This window comes from Neoarius graeffei, chromosome 5 (genome assembly GCF_027579695.1).
Source record: "Neoarius graeffei isolate fNeoGra1 chromosome 5, fNeoGra1.pri, whole genome shotgun sequence".
Taxonomy (NCBI): Eukaryota; Metazoa; Chordata; class Actinopteri; order Siluriformes; family Ariidae; genus Neoarius; species Neoarius graeffei.
Window position 1 is genome coordinate 82,878,374 of NC_083573.1, and position 26,506 is coordinate 82,904,879.

The 26,506-nt window shown below is 45.0% G+C and overlaps 1 protein-coding gene across 4 annotated transcripts in view; it reads left to right on the top strand.

Annotated features, from left to right (window-relative positions):
* The window catches only part of LOC132887095 (piezo-type mechanosensitive ion channel component 2), a 345,950-nt gene that overhangs the window by 34,384 nt on the left and 285,060 nt on the right, over positions 1–26,506 (top strand). For all 4 annotated transcript variants that reach the window (XM_060922465.1, XM_060922467.1, XM_060922466.1 and 1 more), the window contains exon 2: positions 9,845–9,940. In XM_060922465.1, coding sequence (XP_060778448.1) covers positions 9,845–9,940 — 96 coding nt within the window. The remainder of the gene's footprint in view (positions 1–9,844; positions 9,941–26,506) is intronic.

The following is a 26,506-nucleotide window of genomic DNA, read 5'->3' on the forward strand; positions in this document are numbered from 1 at the left end:
CAAATATAGCATATATTCAATGTTAACATAACTATGAAATACCAAAATCCTTATCGGCAACTCTTGTCACTTGGCAGCCATCTTGGTAACACGCCTGAGCAGTTATTTCAGGCTAAGGAGATCAAGCCTTTCTCAAAATGAATGGGGAGAAGCCATAACTGCACTTTTAGTGGCCACTGAGACATAAAAACTGCATGTATAAAATCATCAGTTAAATCTGATTGAAGAAAAAGTAAATTAAAAAGAAAACTGACAAAGTTTGGTCACTTTGCCCCAAAATAAGGTCTAAAAAGGCTCAAGGCTAATACTTAGCCCCGCAGGTTATACAGTAGTGCTTGAAAGTTTGTGAACCCTTTAGAATGTTCAATATTTCTGTATAAATAGGACCTAAAACATCAGCAGATTTTCATACAAGTCTTAAAAGTAGATAAAGAGAACCCAGTTAAACAAATGAGACAAAAATATTATACTTGGTTATTTATTTATTGAGGAAAATGATCCAATATTACATATCTGTGAGTGGCAAAAGTATGTGAACCTCTAGGATTATCAGTTCATTTGAAGGTGAAATTAGAGTCAGGTGTTTTCAATCAAGTCAAGTCCATTTATTTATATAGCACAATTAAAAACAACAGCAGTTGACCCAAAGTGTTTCACAAATAAAGGCAGTAAAAAGGCGTTTAGAAATCAGAGCAGGACACAGGCTACAGCATAAGAAGGGCAAGGAATATAAGACAAGTTAAAAAAAAAAGATATTAAGAGTCAAGGATAAAGATGATCAATAAATACACAAATTAAAATAAGTAAATAAATAGAAATCAAAACAACAAATATGACTTGAATAAATAGAAACAATAAGATTAAAATAAGAACAGGATAATAAAGAAAAAGGAAAAACTCTGTCAGACTGAACTAAAAGCAAGGGTAAAAACATAGGTTTTCAAATTAGATTTAAAACTGGCAATGGTTGGGCAGGATTTGATGTGAGGTGGGAGACTATTCCAAAGCTTTGGGGCAAAAACAGAAAAGGCCCGGTCACCTCTGCTTTTGAGGCGTGAGTGGGGGACTGTGAGGAGTTGCTGGGAGGATGATCTGAGTGACCTTAGGGGAGAGTAGAGGGTTAAAAGCTCTGTTATATAAGATGGAGCAAGACCGTTGAGAGCTTTAAAAACAAAAAGTAAAATTTTAAAATCAATTCTATATTTAATTGGTAGCCAATGGAGATGAGCCAAGACAGGTGAGATATGTTCTGTCTTTTTAGTACCAGTTAAAAGCCTAGCTGCTGCATTTTGGACCATTTGTAGCCTATTGATGTTAGACTGGATTAAAACTGTGTACAAAGAGTTACAATAGTCCAAACGGGATGAAATAAAAGCATGAATGAGAGTTTCAAGATCAGTAGAAGATAAAAGTGGCTTTAGTTTGGCTATGGTTCGAAGATGATAAAAGCTTCCCTTCACCACACTGCTGACCTGACTGTTAAAACTCAGTGAATTGTCCATTGAAATGCCAAGATTTCTCACTGTACTGTGAACATTCGCAGATAGGGGGCCAAGTACAATTGTCAGGCTGGCTACAGAACAGGGGGATCCAAATACCATTACTTCAGTTTTATTGTCATTTAATTGAAGAAAATTAGTTGCCATCCAGATTTTAATATCATCCAGGCAGTTGAACAGATTGTTTAGTGAGGTGTTGAGTGTTGTCACAGGCAGGTACAACTGTGTGTCATCTGCGTAGCAATGGTATTGAATGTTGTGTTTTTGTAGAATTGAGCCAAGTGGTAGCATGTACAGAGAGAAGAGAAGAAGGCCTAGAATTGAACCTTGGGGGACACCACATTTGATGGGGTGGAGGATGATATGCAGTTTCCCAATTGAACAGAAAAAGTTCGATCCTTCAGGTATGAGGTAAACCAATTTAAAACTGGGCCCTGTAGACCAACACAGTTCTTCAGGCAAGTTAAAAGGATGTCATGATCAATTGTATCAAAAGCAGCACTAAGGTCAAGTAAGACTAAGACAGCACTGGACCCAGAGTCAGTACACAGCAAGATATCACTGAGTACCTTCAGCAAGGCAGACTTGGTGCTGTGTAGAGCTCTAAAACCAGATTGAAATTTGTCAAAGATATCGAACGTGTTCAAATAGGATAAAAGCTGAGAAGCAACCACCTTTTCCAAGATCTTAGACAAAAAAGGTAGCTTGGATATGGGCCGGTAATTCTTTAGGATACAAGGATCTAAGCTTGGCTTTTTTAAAAGTGGTTGTACAGTGGCATGTTTAAAACAAGAGGGGGCAACACCATTATTTAGTGAGCTGTTAACTATGGCTAAAATCAGGGGGCAAATGGAAGGGAAAACATCTTTAAAAAGGCGAGAAGGAATGATGTCTGAGGGACAGACAGTGGGCTTCATCTGTGAGATCACCTCAGACAGTTGGGAAGATGTCACTGGGGTAAAATACTGGAGAACATTAACAGGATGGGGGCTATCTGTGAAATTAAACTGTGACTGTGGAATGTTTGCCCTTATGGTGTCAATTTTTTCAGTAAAGAATTTAAAAAATTTCTCACGTTTCATTATTGGAAGCTGAGGTAACTGGAGCAGCTGGGTTTAAAAGAGAGTTGATTGTCTTGAACACCACTCTAGGTCTATTTGCGTCTTTGTTTATGAAGTTACTAAAATAGTCCTTTCGTGCCAACTGTACAGAGAGTTGGTAGCGTTTTAGGTGGTCTTGCAAGATTTCATATGATACTTGTAGTTTGTCTTTTTTCCATTTATGCTCAGCCCGTCTACAGGCATGTCGTGCAGCGCGGGTGGAATCATTAAGCCAGGGTGTAGTATTGGACCTAACTTTCCGAGACTTGAGAGGGGCCACATCATTTAAAATGTTGGCACAAGTAGAGTTAAAAAGATTGACAAGCTCGGCGGTGTCACTGCAGGTGGCTAGGGCTTCAGTGATTTGGGGTAGGTGGCAGTCAGAAAATGAATTGGAGAAAAGCTGTGAAGTGGCTGAGTTTACAGATCGGGTAAAAGAGCAGGGGATGATGGGGGAGGAGGGATAGGAGGAGGACCAGAGAGATTTAAACTGTATCATGAAGTGATCTGACACAGTGATGTCAGAAATGACGAAATGTGAGACAGGAAAATCAGATGACAGGACAAGATCAAGTGTGTGGCCTTTCTGATGTATAGGGCCAGATACTGATTGGGTTAAATTAAAAGAGTCAACCAGGTTTAAAAATTTGCTCACCATGGGCTTATTTGGACAACACACATGAACGTTAAAGTCACCTAAAATTAACACCTTATCAGAACGAGAGGCCATGACAGACAAAAGGTCAGAAAACTCTTGAATGAAAGTGCTAGAGGCTTTGGGGGGCCTGTACACCAGAGCACATAGGACAGGGGCAGGGCCATTAATTGATAAGAGTTACACCTCAAAAGTAGAATAAGCGCTGGTGGGAAGAAATCTGCATTTAAATGAGTTGTTGGAAACGGTGACTAAACCGCCTCCATGACCAGAAGACCTTGGTGAGCTTAAAAAACAAAAATGAGGGGGACAGAGTTCGTTGAGTGAAAGGTGATCACCAACAGTAAGCCAACTCTTGGTTACAAAAAGAAAATCCAGTTGACGAGATGTTATAATGTCATTTAAAATAAAAGTCTTATTTGTCAGGGATCGGACATTTATTAGGGCGACGCTGATCGGTGATGTCTGAGTTGCTGGTATCGGGGATAATGTTAAGTTCATATGGGCTGGTAGTGAATGAAGATTCACTGCAGTTACTCCGCCAGTGCGTGTGGTTTTGAGGAGGGAGCAAGGAGTCCAACGCACCGGGATAAGATCCGTGCGTAGTGGTGGAGGAGCTGGGCGCTGAAGATTTTGCGAGTCTATGCCCCCAACCCTGCGATTGCGAGCCAACAATCATCATAATCAATGGGATGACAATCAGGTGTGAGTGGGCACCCTGTTTTATTTAAAGAACAGGGATCTATCAAAGTCTGATCTTCATAACACATGTTTGTGGAAGTGTATCATGGCATGAACAAAGGAGATTTCTGAGGACCTCAGAAAAAGCATTGTTGATGCTCATCAGGCTGGAAAAGGTTACAAAACCATCTCTAAAGAGTTTGGACTCCACCAATCCGCAGTCAGACACATTGTGTACAAATGGAGGAAATTCAAGACCATTGTTACCCTCTCCAAGAGTGGTCGACCAAAAAAGATCAAGAGCAAGGCGTGCAATAGTCAGCGAGGTCACAAAGGACCCCAGGGTAACTTCTAAGCAACTGAAGGCCTCTCTCATATTGGCTAATGTTCATGAATCCACCATCAGGAGAACACTGAACAACAATGGTGTGCATGGCAGGGTTGCAAGGAGAAAGCCACTGCTCACCAAAAAGAACACTGCTGCTCGTCTGCAGTTTGCTAAAGATCACTTGGACAAGCCAGAAGGCTGTTGGAAAAATGTTTTGTGGACGGATGAGACCAAAATAGAACTTTTTGGTTTAAATGAGAAGCGTTATGTTTGGAGAAAGGAAAACACTGCATTCCAGCATAAGAACCTTATTCCATCTGTGAAACATGGTGGTGGTAGTATCATGGTTTGGGCCTGTTTTGCTGCATCTGGGCCAGGACAGCTTGCCATTATTGATGGAACAATGAATTCTGAATTATACCAGTGAATTCTAAAAGAAAATGTCAGGACATCTGTCCATGAACTGAATCTCAAGAGAAGGTGGGTCATGCAGCAAGACAATGACCCTAAGCACACAAGTCATTCTACCAAAGAATGGTTAAAGAAGAATAAAGTTAATGTTTTGGAATGGCCAAGTCAAAGTCCTGACCTTAATCCAATCAAAATGTTGTCGAAGGACCTAAAGCAAGCAGTTCATGTGAGGAAACCCACCAGCATCCCAGAGTTGAAGCTGTTCTGTACAGAGGAATGGGCTAAAATTCCCCCAAGCCAGTGTGCAGGACTGATCAACAGTTACCAGAAACGTTTAGTTGCAGTTATTGCCGCACAAGGGGGTCACATCAGATACTGAAAGCAAAGGTTCATCTACTTTTGCCACTCACAGATATGTAATATTGGACCATTTTCCTCAATAAATAAATGACCAAGTATATTTTTGTCTCATTTGTTTAACTGGGTTCTCTTTATCTACTTTTAAGGAAAAAGCACAACTTTATTCATCACACACTTGTGAAATTCCTCTCTGCCTTTAATCCATCTGAAGGGGTGAACACACACACGCAAGCAATGAGCACACAAACATACCCAGAGCAGTTGGCAGCCATGCTAACAGGGGAGCAGCCTCAGCCCAAGGCCATCCCATATTAACCTAACCGCATGTCTTTGGACTGTGGGGGAAATTGGAGGAAACCCACGCAAACACGGGGAGAACATGCAAACTCCACACAGAAAGGCCCCCACCAGCTGCTGGGCTCGAAGCCAGAACCTTCTTGCTGTGAGGCAAACACGCTAACCACTTACACCACTGTGCCACCCAGCAAGTCCTAAAATCAGTCCTGCTGATTTTAGGACTTGTGTGAAAATCTGATGATGTTTTAGGTCCTATTTATGCAGAAATATAGAAAATTCTAAAGGGTTGACACACTTTCAAGCACCACTGTAGTTCTACTATGCATGTGCAATAGGGTTATGACTGTGAAAGTGTTTTCAAAATTTCTACTTTCCTGATGTTGCATTTGGTGAACTTTTACTCATATATTACTTTTTTGAAGTTATTTTTATTGGGTCATGCAAAAACCTCCCGCACCCAACATCACCTCACTTTTGATAAATACATGTATATTAAATAAATAAATCATGATTGTAAAATAAATTCATTGAAAGATGTGTAAAGTACTTTTATATAACAATAAATTGCGTACTTTACACATCTTTCAATGAATTTATTTTATAATCATGATTTATTTATTTAATACACATGTATTTATCAAAAGTGAGGTGATGTTGGGTGCGGGAGGTTTTTGCATGACCCAATAAAAATAACTTCAAAAAAGTAATATATGAGTAAAAGTTCACCAAATGCACCATCAGGAAGGTATAAATTTTGAAAACACTTTCACAGTCATAACCCTAATGTGCAAGGTTTCTACAAGGTCACTATACTTCTATGACACATGCACAATTGTGCACTTGCATCAGTGCAACAACACGATTGTGTACAAAAAATATTCAGTTAAAACAAAAAATGTGATTTGTACATACATGCCATTGGTTTATGTGTACAACTTTTTTTTTTAATGGCTGAAATCCTTTATCTGTTTGATGCATTGTTGCTACTCTGCTCAACTCTGCTTGGATCCGCTGATTGTTGTGATTTGTGGCTTTCCAAACAAGTGTTTTTTTATTGAATGGAAACTTTCTTCCTGAATTCCTTTGCCTTACAGCAACTGTCTGCTTTCTTTCTCCTCTGAGGACGATTATGATGTTTGATAAAATAAGTCATAATAAATTTAGTACACTCACTTTAATGGCATAAATGGATAGAGATATGGCATAGCTGTTTATAATAATAAGACAGAGCTGCTGTGTGTCCTTGGAGTTCTATCCTCATATCAAGATCTTGTCATTTCTCTGGGAAACTCTCAGATCACACCATCTGCCACTGCGGAGTTCGCCTGGGTGTAGTTAAGGATAACCAACTATCTGTCTCTCCCCATACTGATAACCTGATTTGGTCATACTGGATTCTCCTGTACATCATCAGGAGGATTATTTATCATGGAAGTCACTCAGGTGCTTGTTCAGTTCCATGTCACCTCAAGATTGGATCACTGCAAGTCACTCCTGCACTCTCAGAAAACAAAGTACATCATTGTTATCCCCCTGGCATATAATGCAGGGGGATATAGCTATTGTTCTGTCTGTCTGTAAACATTTTAGTTTCTGGAGCATAACTCAAAAACTGAGGAATTTTTTCACGAAACCTAACAGTTATGTTAAGTAACTAGAGGAGTTGTGCCTTTTGACATTTTTGGATTTCTGTGATTTTAATTTTTTCTGTATTTCTATGGCAGCCAATTCAACTTCAGAAAATTTGAAGTGGGGTTTCATGTGGGGGCCAGGGGGATATGTCATCTCCTGATGACTCTTGTACCTTTCAGGGCACAACAGCTTGTCACTGGGGCAGTACCCTCTAAGGTACTTGTTTGTACCCTTTATATACTGCTTGGGAACATATATGTACCTTTTTGATCTTAAAAAGGTACACATAGTTACCTTGAAGTCCAATAATGAGCCCTCAGGGGTACATTAGTGTAGATTGTACCTTGGGGGACAGAAATGGACTCCTATTGTACCCCTATTTCTGACAGTGTGGCAGGTTTTCTCCTGCATGCCATCAGACCCCTGCATCCGATAAGAATGCACGTGCATGATTTGTTTTTCAGTTAACCCTATGTCCCCTCAACTGTCTTCCTATAGGATCAGATTTAAAACACTAATGTATGCTTCCAAAGCCATAAATGGACACCCACCTACCCGAAGGCACTTCAAATCTCCAGCACAGCTTGACCCACCATCACCTCCAGGCTCCCTCCCACATTCGACCCCTTCCAGTTTGCCTACTGGCCAAACCACTCCACTGAAGACACCATCTCCTCTGCTCTTCACCTGAGCCTTGCACATCTGGAGGAGAAGAACACTCATGTGCGGATGCTGTTCCTGGACTTCAGTTCAGCGTTTAATACTATCATTCCACAGCATCTGGTGAACAAACTGGCTTCCCTGGGCTTCAGCACCCTCCTGTGCAACTGGCTGCTATACTTCTTCACTGAAAGACCACAGTAAGTGCGGGTCAGACAGAACACCTCTAGTGTCATCACCCTCAGCACAGGCTCCTCTCAGGGCTGTGTCCTGAGCCCTCTGCTGTTCACTCTGATGACACACAACTGCATCCCCAGGGCTGCCAGCAACTACATTGTGAAGTTTGCGGACGACACAACAGTGGTGGGCCTCATCAGGGACGAGAACGACCTGGCCTATAGAGAGGAGGTGGAGCAGCTGGTGGGCTGGTGCAGGGTAAACAACCTGATCCTGAACATGGACAAAACTAAAGAGATCATTGTTGACTTCAGGAAAAACCAGCCCAGCCACACTCCACTTGTCATCAACAACACGGCTGTGGAGGTGGTCAATAGCACCAAGTTCCTGGGGGTGCACATCACAGACAACTTCACCTGGTCTGTGAACACCATGTCACTCGTCAAGAAGGCACAGCAGCGTCTGCACTTCCTGCATAGGATGAGGAGAGCCTACCTGCCCCGGCCCATCCTCACTACATTCTACAGAAGCACCATAGAGAGCGTTCTAACCAGCTGCATCTCTGTGTGGTGTGGAGGCTGCAGTGCCTCCAACTGGAAGACTGTGAGGAGAGTGGTGAGGACATCAGAGAAAATCATTGGGACTTCTCTTCCCTCCATTCAAGACATTGCACCAAGGCGCTGCATGTCTCGAGCCAGAAACATCATCAGTGACCCCTCACACCCTCACCATGGACTGTTCTCCCTCCTGGCCTCTAGAAAGAGGTTCCGCAGCATTTGGTGCAGGACCACCAGGTTCTGTAACAGCTTTTTCCCCCAGGTCACCAGACTGCTGAACTCCAAATCTAAACTCTAAACTTCTATTTATACTGGAACATTTCCTAATTCCACAGGTCACTTTATACTATTGCACTTCATAATATTTTTTGCTGCTGCATAATTTAATTTAATACACTTCATATTTAATTCTGTGCTGAGCCAAATTGCAATGAAAATTTCGTTCTGTGTACACTTGTTGCATACTGAATGACAATAAAGGTTGTCTAAGTCAAGGACGACAAGTATCATGATTCTTCTCTATCAGGGCACCCACCTTCCCCTGGCTGTCTGAACAACTGAGTCACTGTCTGTCTTCAAAAGAAGACAAAGAAGCTACCTCTTCACCAAGCACATAACGGAGCACTAAATCCTGAAAGAGACAGGGGAATAAAAACAACAACAGACTTTGTTGCTGTACCAACTCATTGTTGTATTATTTCTTCTCTAACAACATTACAACTGGGTAGAATTCCTAGACGCTGACTTATCTGTACTAGGAGGATATATATTTTTGATAGAGACTATAAAGTGCTTCTGTAAGTCACCCTGGATAACAGAGTCTGCCAAATGCTGTAAAAAATAAACATGAATGATGGCTGTTGTAAATTGTAGATATCCAGCTCTTATCTGTTTGTTTAACAATGTAATCTGAATTATTCATTCCACAAAAACACTTCTTAGTAATTAAGTCCATCTTGTCTCCTGTTGAGGCTATCAGGTCAAATTGGTTAAGTCTCCACGTGGATTGATTGTATGGTTTTAATTACAGACAAGCTGCTCAGTTTTATACAGATGTTGCATGTATGATCATTTTCATGCATCTAGAATAAAATAATGTCTGGCAGAGTGCCTGAGTAGAATGATGACATCACACAGTGGTTTTGATTTGGACTAGACATATACGAATGTGAGTTTTTACTCTTTTACTCTTGCATGCCTGTGAAAATTTGGCGTGTTTCATGAGTGTCTCACGGTCTGTTGTTAAACAGTGTTGGAATGTCAAATTCTACAAGTATAAATCAGAGCTAGCAGCAGCAATAGGCCTCCTTAATGTCCTTAGGGGATAATGTATGATCTCAGTCCTTTAATATGCACTGTTTTGCTGCTATTTCTGCCACTTGTAATTAGTCTGTACTATAATAAAGGATCTGATTTAGGCCTTCAAGCAGTCTGTGGGCATCCCAGACACTATTTCACACATTTAATCTGCTTTCTTTTTGCTATAGCATGTCTGTTCCGGTACAACGTGCTGTCTTTCGTCTACCTCGTCTACCTCCTGCTCATCCCGCTGTTTGCAGAGCCGACGAAGACAACAATGCAAGGTGAGAATGCAATACGCCAAAATCAAAATGAAGAAACCAAGACATGAAATGCAAGTTAGGATTTTGCAGAATTCCCATCATTTGCACATGTAACAGACAATGCGAATTTTTCCACTTGCTTCTAAGAACTTTCTCAGGGTTGTGGCAGTTGATATATTTCTTTGTACACTTCATTAGTTATAAAATTTTTTAGGATGTTATATCTATTTTACTAATGACATATTTCTATTTTACTGACATTATCTTTCACTTATTCCAAAAGATACAGGATGTACGGTAAGATTTTGGTCAAAAAGTAGGCAAGTAATACACATTTAATATGACACTTCCAGGCTATGGAAATAGAAGTCTTTAAATGGAAGATGTTAGGTACTAAATAGGGTGCCTAAGTAGTACTCACATGATTGATGTACGGTACTGTAGCAAGCTAGCCAAGCTTGGTGAAGGAGAATCTGTTATGCTCCATCAGTATACTGCTTGTGCAGGTTTGTGGAGTGAGTTGACAAGCTGTCCCCAAAGCTACTTGACCTTAAATTTGATTATCATGAGCAATCTGGGTCAAAGATGATCGAAAAGAAAAGGCTTCTCTTTGATGATGTCTGCAACTCTGTGGGCTGGAAATTTGGGGATGTGTCTTTGGCTGCACTACTTTCAGGTGTGATGACGCAGGATATATCTGAGCCGACATCTGATATTTGTTTTCATGATGTCCTGCCAGTTAAAACCCAACAGCTATGAGGGTTAGCTCTCAGCCGCTTAGGAACATAATGTTATTGACTAAACAATGCTTTTGCTTTGATTGTTAACAAAAGTTTGAGGCTGTTTGCATTTTTTGAAACTTACCAAAGAAAATATGATGACTTTCAAATTCTTAACCACCTCAGTGAGGCACAAGGAAATGAACGAAGTAGACAAATGTTAAAGTTAATGCAAACCTCTCAGACAATTAAATGAACATATAATTCTGGTGCAGATGTAAACTATAAAACAGACGTGCATTTTTAATTGCTCCACCGAGAATTTTTCATTTGACTATAAAGGCCCGGTCCCACAATACCGATAACTATAACTACAACTATAACGATAACTATAAATAAATCAATCCCCTGTGTAGGGGGGCTGCCATGCCATAGCCATAGTACCCACAATTCCCTGCTTCACTTTATGGCCCATCTTCTCCCCTTCCACTGTTATAGCATTGAACACAACAATCCCTGTACTCGATGCCATGTTCTATCTCCGCCCATTCTTCTGACTCCCTGTAATGATATTGGATACAGAGATGATACCGGATACCAAATACAGTGACGTCACAACTGTGCTTTAAAACCCGCGGCGGAATCAAAATTCTTTTTCTCTGGTGGTGGATCCCCATGCGTGAAAGAGACGTTGTTGCATCTGTGCTAAAGAAGAACAAAGAATGAGCTATTGATACTGGACCTTTAGCCAAAGTTCAATGTATTTGATCTTTGCATAATTGTAATAATAACTGAACCGGTTAGTTACTGCAGCCCACGCAGTATTTTTAAAGAGAAAAGGCGACCGGATCCCTTTTCCCTTTTGCAACGTCGATGAACTACAAACAAGATTCCTTCCAGATCATCAGACGACCGACAGGACACCGAAGATCTTCAGCTGATGAGCTGTAAAAGCAAAAGGAACAGAACTGTTTTCTCCCTGGACCTGCGCTCCACACTGTCTTCAGATAACAGACGACGCACCTTCAGTCACCAAGCAAGAGCAATCTCAAGTAAGGCTGGCATTTGGGCAATTGTTAGTCTTAGCTGTGGCTAGTTAATGCGAAGAGTGTTGTTTATTTGAATTCATTCATGGTTTTAATGTACGCATTTTGATTCACATGAAAGTTGGTCTTAGACCGAGTGTGGTTTGATTTGCTTTGTTTCCTATTCGTATTAGTTAGATCGTGCATGCGTTCTCTCTCTCTCTCTCTTTAACTATGTCTGTCGCACTACACCCCTCAACATTGGGATTTCAGGAGTAGCTAAGGGTTGGGTAGAAGTTTGGGTTTAAGGCCTAGTTGAGACTAACGCTTAAGTTACGATCCTTTGTTACGCTCCCTCGTGCACTCTCATTGTTGCCCATCCCCCCCCCTTTTGGCAGTGCCTAGCACAAAGGCTCGCGCACTACATTCACATACCACACCCATCTCTCGCCCACACGCCGCCTCGTTCCCTCACTCCCCTCCTCCTTGTTGTGTACCTGCGCACGCTCTCTCTCTCCCTAGCTCCTCCTCATCTCGTTAGTGCGCAGCTGTGCACATGCATGCACACGCCTACACTCACACACACACACACACACTCTCACGCTTGCTTGCTTGTGGTTGTCCATCGTAGTCCGATGATGACGTCCACTTCTGTCATTCAACGGTGAGTTTTCTGATGACTACATAGTCCTATCCTAGACCCACAAGTCCTATTGCAGGTGTAACATATGAAAGTGGTGGTGGTGTTACTGGCATCCATGGATGTATTTCTCTTCCTCAGCCTTCTCTGTTGTCTCCTCACTGTCCTTCCCCTCCAATGCTTGGGTCCCATCTGAGCACAGCTGCCGCCAGGTGTTGCGGTCAGCAGCCATGTGCTCCAGGTCCCCAGGCTTCATGTTGCACCTCTTTAGTGCTGTTTTCAGCTGGTCTTTATAGTGCTTCTTTTGCCCTCCAACGGAGTGCTGGCCATGGTCTAATTGGCCATACAGCACTTTGCGAGGCAGCCAATTATAAGGTATTCTAATGACATGCCCCAGCCATCGCAGTTGGTGTTGGGTGATGGTTGCCTCAATACTTATACAGCCAGTTTTGCTGAGTATCTCTGTGTGAGGTACTCGATCCCGCCAGGTGATCCCCATGATACGCTGAAGGCAGCGTATGTGAAATTGTTCCATGGCCTTGATGTGCCGACTATAAGTGACCCAGGCTTCACAACTGTAGAGGAGGGTGGTAATGCAGGCTGCTTGGTAGACTTTAGTGTGGAGATGTAAATTCTTATTCTGAAAGACCCAGTGCCTGAGTCTCCCAAAGGCAGCTGATGCTTGATGGATTCGGTTCTGGACCTCATTGTCAATGCTGTTGTCATCAGAGAGAATACTCCCCAGATATCTGAATGATGGAACTACAGACAGTTGTTTGCCAGAGAGAGTAAAGACAGGTGGTGTGGATGGAATGTTGGTGCTCCATTGGCAGACTACCTCTGTTTTGGCAATGTTGATGGTCAGCCCCAACCTGCTATATGCCCTCACTGCTGCATCAAGAACAGTCTGGAGGTCCTGTGGGGTGTGAGACACAAGAGCACAGTCATCTGCATACTGTAGCTCAAGGACCTTCACCCTGTGGAGCTTGGTGGTTGCTTGCAGCCTCCTGATGTTGAAGAGGTTTCCATCTAACCTGTAGGCTACTGTCACCCCACTGTTGTTCTCAATCTCCTTGTGGAGAAGCTGGGTGACACATATAAGAAAGATGTTGAAGAGCACAGGTGCTAGTACACACCCCTGCCTAACTCCTGTTCGCACAGGGAAAGGGGCAGACTCTTTTCCTCCTATCGTCAACCTAGAGGTCATTCCATCATGAAATTGATGCAGTATGTTGACAAATTTGTTGGGGCATCCGATCCAGAGGAGGATGTCCCATAAAAGATCTCTCTGCACAGTCTCAAAGGCTTTGGAGAGGTCGACAAAAGCCATAAACATGTCTCTGTGTTGTTCCCTGCACTTTTCCTGAAGTTACCGGGCTGTAAAGATCATGTCGACAGTACTCCTGTTCTTTCTAAACCTGCACTGTGACTCTGGTAGCATTGACTCTGTGATGTTATTGATCAGCCTCTGAAGCATCACCTTGGCCAGTTCCTTGCCGGCAACAGCGAGGAGTGATATCCCCCTGTAATTTCCACAGATGGCCTTGTCACCTTTCTTATAGATGGTGACAATACTAGCATCTTTCCATTGCTGTGGGATGTTCTCGTCTGCCCAGACCTTGACGATGTATTGGTGGAGTACTCTTGTACAGAGGTAACCCCCTTGATTTAGCAGTTCTGCAGGGATTTTGTCAGTGCCGGGGGACTTGTTGTTCTTCAGGGAGCGGACAGCTGATAGAATCTCCCGGAATGTTGGGGGCTGATTGAGGCTGTCGATTTGTGGGTGTTCAAGCAGTTCACTCAGAATGGTTCGGTCTACATCAGCATCCTGATTTAGTAGGGTGTTAAAGTGTTCAGCCCACCTTTCAAGAATATTATTCTGGTCTTTCAAGATTTTGAGACCATCAGCTGTTTTCAGGGGAGTGATGCTGTGGGTAGTTGGACCATAGATAGATTTGACTGCATTGTAGAAGTTGTGCATGTCATTTCTATCTGCAAAAGACTGGATTTCCTGTGCCTTTGCTGTCCACCACACATTTTGTATGGTCCACAGAGTCTTCTGCACATCCTGTCGAGCTTTCTGCCATAGTTGTCTGGCGGTATTGGATGAAGGGGTTTTTATGGCTACCTGGTGTGCTTTATGCATGTTATTCAGAAGATTATGTATAGTGTCCGAGTTGTTGTCAAACCAGTCTTGGTGGTTTTTGCACTTAAAGCCGATTGTCTGGGCTGCTGCTTCATGGAGGGCTGAGCTTATGGCTGTCCACTGCTCATCTAGGGAGTGGTCACCACTCAGGAAGAGTTCTAGCTCCCCTAGTTTTCCATCCAGGAAGCAACGAAACTCATCTCTTGCCTTTGTGTTTTCCAGATGCACACAGTCAAGCCGCCTCCCATTGGGCCCACATTTCTGCAATGGGGGGCGCACTTTTAGGTAGACTTTGGACATTATCATACAGTGATCTGTCCAGCACTCTGCACCTCTCATGGCGCGGGTTATGAGCACATCACTGATGTCACAGCGTCTCACTATGACATAGTCTATCAGGTGCCAGTGTTTGGAGCGTGGGTGCATCCATGATGTTTTATACTTAGCCTTTTGCTGGAAGATGGTGTTGTTATGGTCAGGTTGTGCACAGAGCAGAGGGCAAGTAACCTCATACCATTTGAGTTGGCCTGACCAATCTCATGCTTGCCAAGCACCCCTTCCCATATCCCACTTTTCTGGCCCACTTGGGCGTTAAAGGGCTGATGACACGAACATGACTCTATGCAGTTTCTTAAATAAACTATACAACATGGCAAACATGTTAGATTTCTGTTATAATTACGTGAAAAGAAGCTGTTGTTACGTGAATATCCAACTTTTAATTGCACAGCGCAAGAAAACTGGGTCCGTGGCTCGCGGCCATGCTGTGACGTCAGCGGAAGAACACGCTGCGGTTCACTGGCTGTTCTACTCAATGGAAATGGCGCATGAAAACGCCGGTGAACTCTCTAGTGCTAGCTCTTCCTCTGAACAAAAGAACAACCAAATACTGGTACTTTAAGCAGTGATCATGATGGCATGATTTTATCTGATTTTAAATAAATGAGATTGATAATAATGTGAATGTTCACAACTAGTACATACAAACTCTGCAGCTTCAGATTCAGCAGCTGCGTCATTCTCTGCAAAAACATCAGCAAGAACCTACAATATAAATGGAAATGCAATACACTAAGCTCAAATGACTTTTGGAAAGTATAATTTCTAAATTTTTTCTACATATTCTTGAAGTCGGTCATCGGGGAACTTGCTACCGTTCCCTAACAACGCATGGCAAAGGGCAAAGTGTAGTGTTGCTACGAGTACTTGCTAAAGCCTCCGGTGGAAGATCCTCAATGTGCTGATAAGACATACAGTTCTATATAACACACAAGTGTCATGATAATCACAAAACAGATGCAAATTGTTAAAATACCTAATTTTTAAGCAATCATGTATTGATCTCTTCCGAATAGAATCTATGATAGCCTACCCTCTTTACCCTTTGCCTCTCGTTGCTAGGCGGCAGTTACATGAAAGCCGCAAGCTTTCACAAGCAAATACATGACTGATATCACGCCGACTTTATGATTACATTTATGATTATCATGAATGTGTACTCTATGATGTGTACTCTATGAGCGCTCTGGAGCGAGTCACTTCCAAGATGGCTGCGCAGACCGCATGGTTACTATTTTTAGCATCATGTCGGAGCACTCTATAGCTCTACGTACCTTTATCTTATGTCGTTTCTCAACACATGTTCTGACAGGAGGACTGTCTTTGGAGGAGTCGCCTTGTCCCAGGCGACTGCTGGATCCGGCATAGCTACTAGTAGACCCCCTCCGGAATACTGTAGGCACTGCTGATGGTAGCAACACACGTTTGTGCTGAACTGCACACCCAAGAGATTCTTTTAAGCTGGGAAGGGTGTCAAAACAATCCAAATCGAAGTGTTCAGAGCACAGGACGGATGTTGGTGAGGGCTCCCACTTGTCACGAGTGCGCCTGACTTGCTTCACCCACTTCGCATGCAGCTCGGGATCTCTGGGAAACTTGAATAAACTTACCCCATCCTTGTGGATTTTGGAGCAAAAGCCGGCAACACAACGCGAAGGCATAATATATATATATATATATATATATATATATATATATATATATATATATATATATATATATATAATGTATAATAATAATACTAATAATGATAAACTGAACACCTGTCGCATCAACAACAAACTGGTAAGTTAGGAGGAAGATTCTTTCGCTGACGTCATATAGCCCCTCCTCCTCATTCGTCTCCTGGGTGCTGCAGCCCGTCAAATTTGCCCAAATAGCCGCGTTTTTTATCATAACTTGTGAAATAGGCGCCTTTGTGAATTAATATATGGATCATCGGGAATTACTTTTTATGGTATAAAACATTGCCAAAGATGTCAAAAACCTGTCATCAGCCCTTTAAAGTCCCCAAGCAGAATGATCTTGTCACTCTTGGGGATCCTGCAAAGAGCCTCATCTAGTGACTGATAGAAGGAGTCTTTTATCTCACTGTTGGATTGGCGCATATACGCTAAGAAGTGTAGCAAAGCAGTTCTTCACCAGGGGGATATGGAGGGTCATTAGTCTTTCACTAATGCCCACAGGTGTTTCAGTGAGTCTTGGCAGCAGTGTGTTCTTAATGGCTAGTCCCACACCATGCAGATGTTGTCCACCAGGGGGGTAGCCTTTCCAGAAAAAGGTGTAGCCCATCCCCTCCTCTGTTAATGACCCTTCATCCAGTAACCTGGTTTCACTCAAAGTCGCGATGTCGATGTTATAGCGACTCAGCTACGACATTCACTGAGTGCCAACCTCTGCCAAACAAGTATTCTAATTGCCTTCGCCCATTGGGTTGTTATATGAATGTTATAGATCTAGAGTAAATGTATTACATTAGAGCTACAATACTCACTGAAGCTAATAGCAGCATCACCACTAAGTTATTCCATTGATTTTAATAGTTTAGCTATAAACTATTAGACACTTGAATTAATGATTAATGAATTTATGAGACTGATCCCTTTTTACATGAGACTGATTTGATAAGCCTGTTGCACCTACACCTGCAGTTTGAGGTTGGTGTTCACACCAGACCGATAACAATACCTATAGCCCAGGCCTGTGTTTATCCGTATCGGTGAGATTGCTTCTGGAGTGATTTTTCCAGGCCTGGACCTGATCCAATAAACATCTGGCCAATCAGGTAATTGTTTACATGTGATGTTGTCTGAGCACCTGCTATTTTTCCCGGGCATCTTTGTACATCCTTGTTGCATCATGAAGTCACGGAATATGGATTCACAGAAAATAAAAAATATAATACTGTAGCGGTTCGTGTAGAAGGGTGGAGCACAGAAGATGGCAGGACAGAGTTCGGGTTGATAGAGCGTTTTATTGCTACACTTTTCAGTCTAACAACTGTATGAACTTTACAGACACACACACACTCGGCGTCTGGTTCGGGGAGAGCTCCTCTGCTCTCTGCTCTCCCTCTTTAAGTAGGGCGCGGTCACTGTGAAGACACACACAAACACAGGTTAATTGATGTCAGGTGTAGTGATTCTGCCACTTACCTTCCCTGACTCTGCCCTCCTGTCACAGACCAGCGCTTGACCACGACCCCGCTGCCACATACCCCCACCGCCCGACTCAGGCCGGGCGGCCGTCCAGCCTGCAGCCGAATCCCCCCCCCCTTGACGGGAGAGGAAGTCCGCCACGACCATCTGTGCCCCCGGCCTGTGGACCACCTTGAAATTGAAGGGTTGGAGTGCCAGATACCAACGGGTGATCTGCGCGTTGGCATCCTTCATGCGGTGGAGCCACTGGAGGGGCACGTGGTCCGAACAGAGAGTGAAAGGGCGCCCCAGCAGGTAGTAACGGAGGGCAAGGACCGCCCACTTGATTGCCAGACACTCTTTTTCTATGGTGCTGTAGCACCCCTCATGCACCGACAGCTTCCTACTGATGTATAGGACTGGGCGGTCCTCCCCCTCCACCTCCTGGGACAAAACCGCCCCCAGCCCTCTGTCCGACGCATCGGTCTGTAACATAAAGGGGAGAGAAAAGTCAGGGGAGTGTAAAAGTGGCCCCCCACACAGTGCAGCCTTTACCTCAGAAAAAGCCCGCTGGCATTGCTCCGTCCACTGGACCAGATCTGGTGCCCCCTTTTTAGTGAGATCAGTCAGCAGGCTGGTGATGTCCGAATAATTAGGTATAAACCTCCGATAATAGCCAGCCAGCCCCAGGAACTGTCTCACCCCCTTTTTGGTCTTGGGCCTCAGGCAGGCCGCAATTGCTGCGGTCTTGTTAATTTGGGGATGCACCTGCCCGTTGCCCAAGTGGAAGCCCAGATACCGTACTTCCACCCGCCCAATCGCACACTTCTTCGGGTTGGCTGTGAGACCCGCTCGCCTCAGCGACCTAAGGACGGCCCTCAGATGTTCGAGATGCCTCGGCCAGTCATTGCTATAGATGATAATGTCATCGAGGTAAGCGGCCGCATAGGTGGCGTGGGGGTGGAGGACCCTGTCCATCAGCCGCTGAAACATAGCGGGCGCCCCAAACAGCCCGAACGGAAGTGTGATGAATTGGTGTAAACTGAACGGTGTGGAAAAGGCCGTTTTTTCTCGGGATAGTGGAGTCAAGGGGATCTGCCAGTATCCCTTTGTTAAATCCAGTGTCGAATAAAAGCGAGCCATGCCTAGTCGATCGAGCAACTCATCAATCCAAGGCATTGGGTACGCGTCAAATTTAGACACCGCGTTGACTTTTCTATAGTCCACACAGAACCGGACCGACCCGTCGGCCTTGGGTACCAAGACCACCGGGCTGCTCCAGTCATTGTGGGACTCCTCGACGATGCCCATTTCGAGCATGGCCTCGAGTTCTTCCTGAACCACCTTTTTTTTGTGTTCGGGTAGCCTGTAGGGGCGGCTACGCACTACCACCCCCGGGGGTATCTCTATGTGGTGCTCTATGAGGTCAGTGCGACTGGGCAGGGGTGAGAACACATCCGAAAACTCGGTCTGCAACTGGGCGACCTCCGCGAGTTGGGTCGGGGAGAGGTGGTCTCCACAGGGGACCGGAGGGGTACATGACGCTAATGCCCCTTTTTGAACCTCCGGCCCCAGCTCCGCCTTCTCCGGAACCACCGACACCAACGCCACGGGGACCTCCTCATTCCAGAGTTTAAGCAGATTGAGGTGGTAAATCTGTAGCGCCCCACCCCTGTCCGTTCGCCTCACCTAGTAGTCGACGTCCCTGACTCGCCGTGTGACCTCAAAGGGCCCTTGTCACTTGGCGACCAATTTGGAGCTCGATGTGGGCAACAGTACAAGTACTTTATCTCCCGGTGCGAACTCTCTAAGGCACGTACCCTTGTTGTACAGGCGGGTTTGCCGTTCTTGGGCCTGCCGCAAATTCTCCTGGGTTAGGTGGGTGAGGGTGTGGAGTTTTGCGCACAGGTCCATACCGTATTGAATTTCGTTTTTGCTTTGTGAAGGTCCCTCCTCCCAATTTTCCCGCAGCACATCTAGAATGCCACGCGGCTTATGCCCATATAATAATTCGAACGGGGAGAACCCCGTGGAGGCTTGGGGGACCTCTCGCACTGAAAACAGCAAGGGCTCGAGCCACTTATCCCAATTACGTGCATCCTCACTTACGAATTTTTTAATTATGTTCTTGAGGGTGCGGTTGAACCGTTCCACTAAACCGTCCGTTTGTGGGTGATATACGCTGGTGCGGATCGGCTTAATCCCCAGTAACCCATACAGTTCGCGCAGTGTCCGTGACATAAACGTGGTGCCTTGATCAGTCAGAATCTCTTTCAGGATTCCAACTCGGGAGATAACGCAGAAGAGCGCCTCCGCAATACTGCATGCTGAGATATTGCGCAGAGGCACTGCTTCCGGGTATCGCGTTGCATAGTCCACCAGAACTAATATAAAGTGGTACCCTCGTGTCGACCGATCTAATGGCCCGACGAGATCCATCCCAACTCTTTCGAACGGGGTCTCGATTAATGGTAGAGGGCGCAAAGGCACTTTTGGAATGGCCGCTGAATTTACTAACTGGCATTCGCGGCATGCCGTACACCACCTCCGAACGTCGCCACAAATCCCCGGCCAATAGAATCGGGCCATTATTCGGGCTAGTGTCTTATCCTGCCCTAAGTGTCCAGCCATGGGATTAAAGTGAGTTGGCTGGAATACCAATTCCCGGCGGCTCTTTGGAATTAAAAGCTGCCGGGACTTGCTCTTTCGTCTGAGTGTCCTGCGTCACTCGGTATAATCTATCCTTCATAATAGAAAAATAGGGGAAGGACGGGGTGGCGTTCGGTGGGAGCGTTTGACCATCGATTACTCTCACTTGGTCAAACGCATGCCGCAGAGTTTCATCTTGCAACTGTTCTAACGGGAAATCCGCGAGGGATTCCCCGAGAGAGAGAGAGGAGGGGCCTGTGGCTCCTCACTCTGATGCGGAGATGACGTAGACGGCTCTGTGACAGCTGCTCCCGCCAAGGCGACACCAGGACCTCCCCCTGCTGAAGTATGGCAGGACCCACTCTCCACTAAACAGCTCATCAACTCCCTGAACTCCAATCAGTCCCCAAAATTATCGAGTGGGTGAGGCGAGGATTAACCGCCGCCTTTACTATGAATTTTTCCCCTCGGGAAAAAATGTGAACCGACACCAAAGGGTAGCTGTGAACATCCCCGTGCACACACAACACCTTCACCCCCTGTGCTCCCCCCAATGCCTCGTTTTGCACCAGGCTTTGGTGAAATGAGGTTTGATTACAACCGGAATCCACCAACACCTGACATGTATCCCCTTGAATACTCACCGGTATGCGATATGCTCCGGCCCGATTGAGGGCGGCCTCTGGCGCGTCGGGGATCCAAACCACCGTGCACTGCTGTTGGAGGTGGCCTGGCTCCCCGCAGCTCCAGCAAACCGGCCCGGGCTTCCTCTCTGCACCGGTGTTCTGGGGCTCACTCACCTGAGGGGGGAGGAGAGACAGACGCAGGAGGGAGAAACGGGAGGGCACCGCGGGTGCGGCGGGCCGGCTGGGGTGGTGCCGGCCTCCGCCTCCGCGGTGGGGGAATGGGGCGAGGACGGGACACAGGAGGAGGGAGAGAGAGACAGAGAGAGAAGAGGAGAGAAGAGAAGAGGCTGTCTGCTGTCCTGCCGCTGGAACAGCCGCCAAATGGTCCTCCGCCAGCTCGATGGCCTGATCCAGTGACGCCGGGTGGTGGCACTGGACCCACTCTGCGGTTCCTACTGGCAAGCGCGCGATGAACTGCTCCAGTACCACCTGGTCGACAATCCCCTCGGTGTCGCGGTTGTCGGCCCTCAGCCACCGCCAGCTGGCGTCCCGGAGTTGCTGGCCAAACGTGAATGGCCGGCCGACTTCCTCCAAGCGCAGAGCACGGAAGCGCTGGCGCTGCTGTTTGGGGGTGCGCCCCACACGCTGGAGGATGCCCCGGCGAAGGTCCGTGTAGGCCAGTCGGCGGGGAGCTGTAGCGCGGCCAACTGCGCCTCTCCCGTTAGCAGGGGGAGGAGGCACGCCGCGCGCTGATCCATTGGCCACACCGAGGTCTCCGCGACTTGCCCAAAGAGCGTGATGAAAGCCTCAGGGTTATCCTGCGGGCCCATCTTTGTCAGTGTAAGGGGGGACGGGCCCGCGGTGGGAGCATCAGTAGTCCCCACCGATGCGAGGAGGTGCCAGAACGCCTGTCGATCCTCTTGCTGGGCCAACACCAGGGCCTCGAAACGCTGCTCCTGCTCCTTACGGAGCGTGACTAGCGCCTGGTGCTGGCTTTGTTGGGCCGTGGCGAGGGCGTGGACCAGGTCGGCGAACGGGGAAGATTCCATGGGGCGGTTCGGCATCTGTGCTCCAGGTCCCGGGTTTCAGCACCACTGTAGCGGTTCATGTAGAAGGGTGGAGCACAGAAGACGGCAGAACAGAGTTCGGTTTGATAGAGCATTTTATTGCTACACTTTTCAGTCTAACAACTATATGAACTTTACAGACACACACACACTCGGCGTCTGGTTCGGGGAGAGCTCCTCTGCCCTCTGCTCTCCCTCTTTAAGTAGGGCGTGGTCACTGGGAAGACACACAAACACAGGTTAATTGACGTCAGGTGTAGTGATTCTGCCACTTACCTTCCCTGACTCCGCCCTCCTGTCACAGACTGGCGCTTGACCACGTCCCCGCTGCCACAAATACAAAGCGCGGCTCTTTTATTCATGGATATGTGATTTTCCATGAAATATCAACAGTAAATTAATAAAGTAAATATATAAACACAGGTAAGATATTCTAATTCTGAACTTCGGCAGTCCAAATATTTAATTGTTTTAGACTTCTTAAGTTTTTTTATCTGTGATGCATCATCTGTGTGAAATCAGTAACCGATCTGTAATATACTGAAACGTCCGTGACCAATCCATAAATTATTAGCATCTGTGATGCATCTGTATTAAAATCCGTAACCACTCCGTATTTTGTATCCTTTTTTTATAATTATATTTCTGTAATCCGTGACCTATTCATATTATATCAACCACCGGAGTATACGCATGGGTTGCTTTGGAGTCCAAGCTGTACACTGTGACCCAGAATAATGTGCTACTACTTGTAAGAAACTTCCATGACTATTCCTAAGTTGCATGAATTTATTTCCCTGAGTGACAGGACCAACTGATATTATAGTGGGGATTATAGTTGTGGTGTGACTGCTCCAGACTGGAACTAAATTCAGGCAGAGGCATAGTCATAGTTGTAGTTATAGGTATAGTTATAGTGATTGGTGTTGTGGGACTGTGCCCAAAGCCACAATTATAATAGCAGCTCCTGAATGTGTGTAAACCTGTTGCGTAATGTGTTTATATAAAGCTTTATCAGAGCAGTTTGGTAAGTTGTGGTATGAATTTCATGAGTGATGGATAGCAGAAAACAGAAGGAAGTGATTGTCCAAATTAAGGCATTGTCTATTTATGACATCTGTATGTTGCTCTCATGAAACCCATAAACCAAGATGTGTTTCCAATTTAATCATCTGTGGAACCGAGTTGCATTTTCCAGGACCGAGCCAAACGTCATTGCTTGCTGAATCGCACAAACTATGAATTCTTTGAGACTGAGAGTTCAGATGTGGGATACAGAATGTCTAATGTGATGTTTGGCGTACTATACACCTCGGGCATCCTGTAAGCATTTAGAAATAGCTAAGGCATCAGCTTATGAATCTATACAAGAACTTCCATCCACTATCTATAACCACTTATCCTGTGCAGGGTCACAGGTAAGCTGGAGTGTATCCCAGCTGACTATGGGCGAGAGGCAGGGTACACCCTGGACAAGTCACCAGATCATTGCAGGGCTGACACATAGAGACAAACAACCATTCACACTCACATTCACACCGACGGTCAATTTAGAGCCACCATTTAGCCTAACCTGCATATCTTTAGACTGTGGGGAGGTTTACGGTTATTTAGCACAAAAGTCTTTTAGCACAAGTTCTAAAGTCTCTTTGCACAACTCAATGTTCTTTAGCACAAGATCCAGGAACAAATCTTTATTATGAATACTTAATGATCATGTTTAAAGATGTTTGATGGATTTTTTAATGAAAGTTGCCGAGATTCCGATCAAAAACAAGCGATTGTATTTCCCCACTCCACCATCTTGAAACTGCCATGTTTGATATGAAAACAGTAATATGTGATATCAAATGGACTTTTAATAATTTGAGTAAGTTTTTAGGAATAGAGTCCTCTCTTAGTCGGCAGAACACATGTTGTCAAGCAGGGCAAGAGACATAATCCTCCGGTTAATTAATTTGGCAAATGCGTAATTATTGACAGTCAGTTGAATTTGGGATATGATCAGAAGTGACTGAAGTTATCTATGACGGTGCCCACAATTCAAGGTTTGTTATGGCTTAACTACAAATATCCAAAGACACCAAAGAATCGGATTTTCAGTCCACGTTTCAGGGATCAACAACTGATCCTTAACATGCACAGCAGGAGAAATTCCAGCTTCCAGTCCCTAAACAATCATAATAAACCCCTTTCTATATCAAGATGAGTATTTTTTTCAGGCGGCACGGTGGTGTAGTGGTTAGCGCTGTCGCCTCACAGCAAGAAGGTCCGGGATCGAGCCCCGTGGCCGGCGAGGGCCTTTCTGTGCGGAGTTTGCATGTTCTCCCCGTGTCCGCGTGGGTTTCCTCCGGGTGCTCCGGTTTCCCCCACAGTCCAAAGACATGCAGGTTAGGTTAACTGGTGACTCTAAATTGACCATAGTTGTGAATGTGAGTGTGAATGGTTGTCTGTGTCTATGTGTCAGCCCTGTGATGACCTGGCGACTTGTCCAGGGTGTACCCCGCCTTTCGCCCGTAGTCAGCTGGGATAGGCTCCAGCTTGCCTGCGACCCTGTAGAACAGGATAAAGTGGCTAGAGATAATGAGATGAGATGAGTATTTTTTTCGATTATTGTGACTATAATCCAGAGTTGTGTTGAAGAACATAGAGTTGTGCTAAGAGACTTTAGGACTTGTGCTAAAGAACTGGATACAGTGGGGGAAACATGCAAACTCCACATAGAAAGGCCTGCATCGGCCACTGGGCTCGAACCCAGAACCTTCTTGCTGTGAGGCAACAGTGCTAATGACTACACCACCATGCTGTCCTATACAAGAACTTATAAAACCAAAATGTATAAAACCAATCGTACTGTGCACATTGCAGACTAACACAATGCAGCTGTAGAAGCCATCCAACTTCATTTTAATCCATGTGTTAAGGAGCAGTCAAAACTTTTAAAAATGAGACACATTTTCACACCCAGACTGCACTGAACATACCAGCAACAGGCAGTGAAAGCTCCACTGAGTGATCTGTGTGAGGAGGAGGAGGAGGAGGAGGAGGAGAGTCTGAGCAGGAGAGGAATGCAGTGTGTGTGTGTGTGTGTGTGTGTGTGTGGTTTTTTCTCTTTTTCTTTCACCCCAAACACCCCCACACATGTCATCAGTTCACTACTTCAACCATTACTTCATCACGGCCGTCAGTTGAACCCCGGGCCACATCATCACACTGTATGCTGGACTCAAATTGAACTTAGCTTCCTACAGTTAACAATTCTTTATTTTATCTTCCCAGAGAGTACAAACCTTTTTCATACTCGCATGCAATCCATGTCATATTTTACAGTCATATTTTAATGTCGATTTATTACCTGGGAATATTCCCTTTCCTCTTATCTTTAGCTTATTCCATTATTCATACTTAGCTTAATCCCTATGATTAAATCAGAGATTTTATGCACAAACGTTGGACCTCAATTGCTTTATCCCTCATACTTTTCACTCATTCATTTTATTCAGTCACCACTTTATCCTGGTCAGGGTCACCCTGACCCTAGAACCTACTCCAGGAACACTGGGCTGGAATACAACTCTGGATGGAATGGCAGTTTATCACAGAGCATCACACACATATTAGTGTAGCCAATATACCTACTACATGTTTTTTGCAAGGAAACTGGAGAACTTGGAGGAAACCCACGTGGACATGGGGACTCTTGTTCTTTCGGCTGCTCCCATTCGGGGTCGCCACAGTGGATCTGTTCCACATATTTGATTTGGCATAGGTTTTACACCGGATGCCCTTCCTGACGTAACCCTCCCCAGTCTATCCTGGCTTGGGACCGGCACTAAGTACAACCCCGATTCCAAAAAAGTTGGGACAAAGTACAAATTGTAAATAAAAACGGAATGCAATAATTTGCAAATCTCAAAAACTGATGTTGTATTCACAGTAGAACATAGACAACATATCAAATGTCGAAAGTGAGACATCTTGAAATGTCATGCCAAATATTGGCTCATTTGAAATTTCATGACAGCAACACATCTCAAAAAAGTTGGGACAGGGGCAATAAGAGGCTGGAAAAGTTAAAGGTACAAAAAAGGAACAGCTGGAGGACCAAATTGCAACTCATTAAGTCAATTGGCAATAGGTCATTAACATGACTGGGTATAAAAAGAGCATCTTGGAGTGGCAGCGGCTCTCAGAAGTAAAGATGGGAAGAGGATCACCAATCCCCCTAATTCTGCGCCG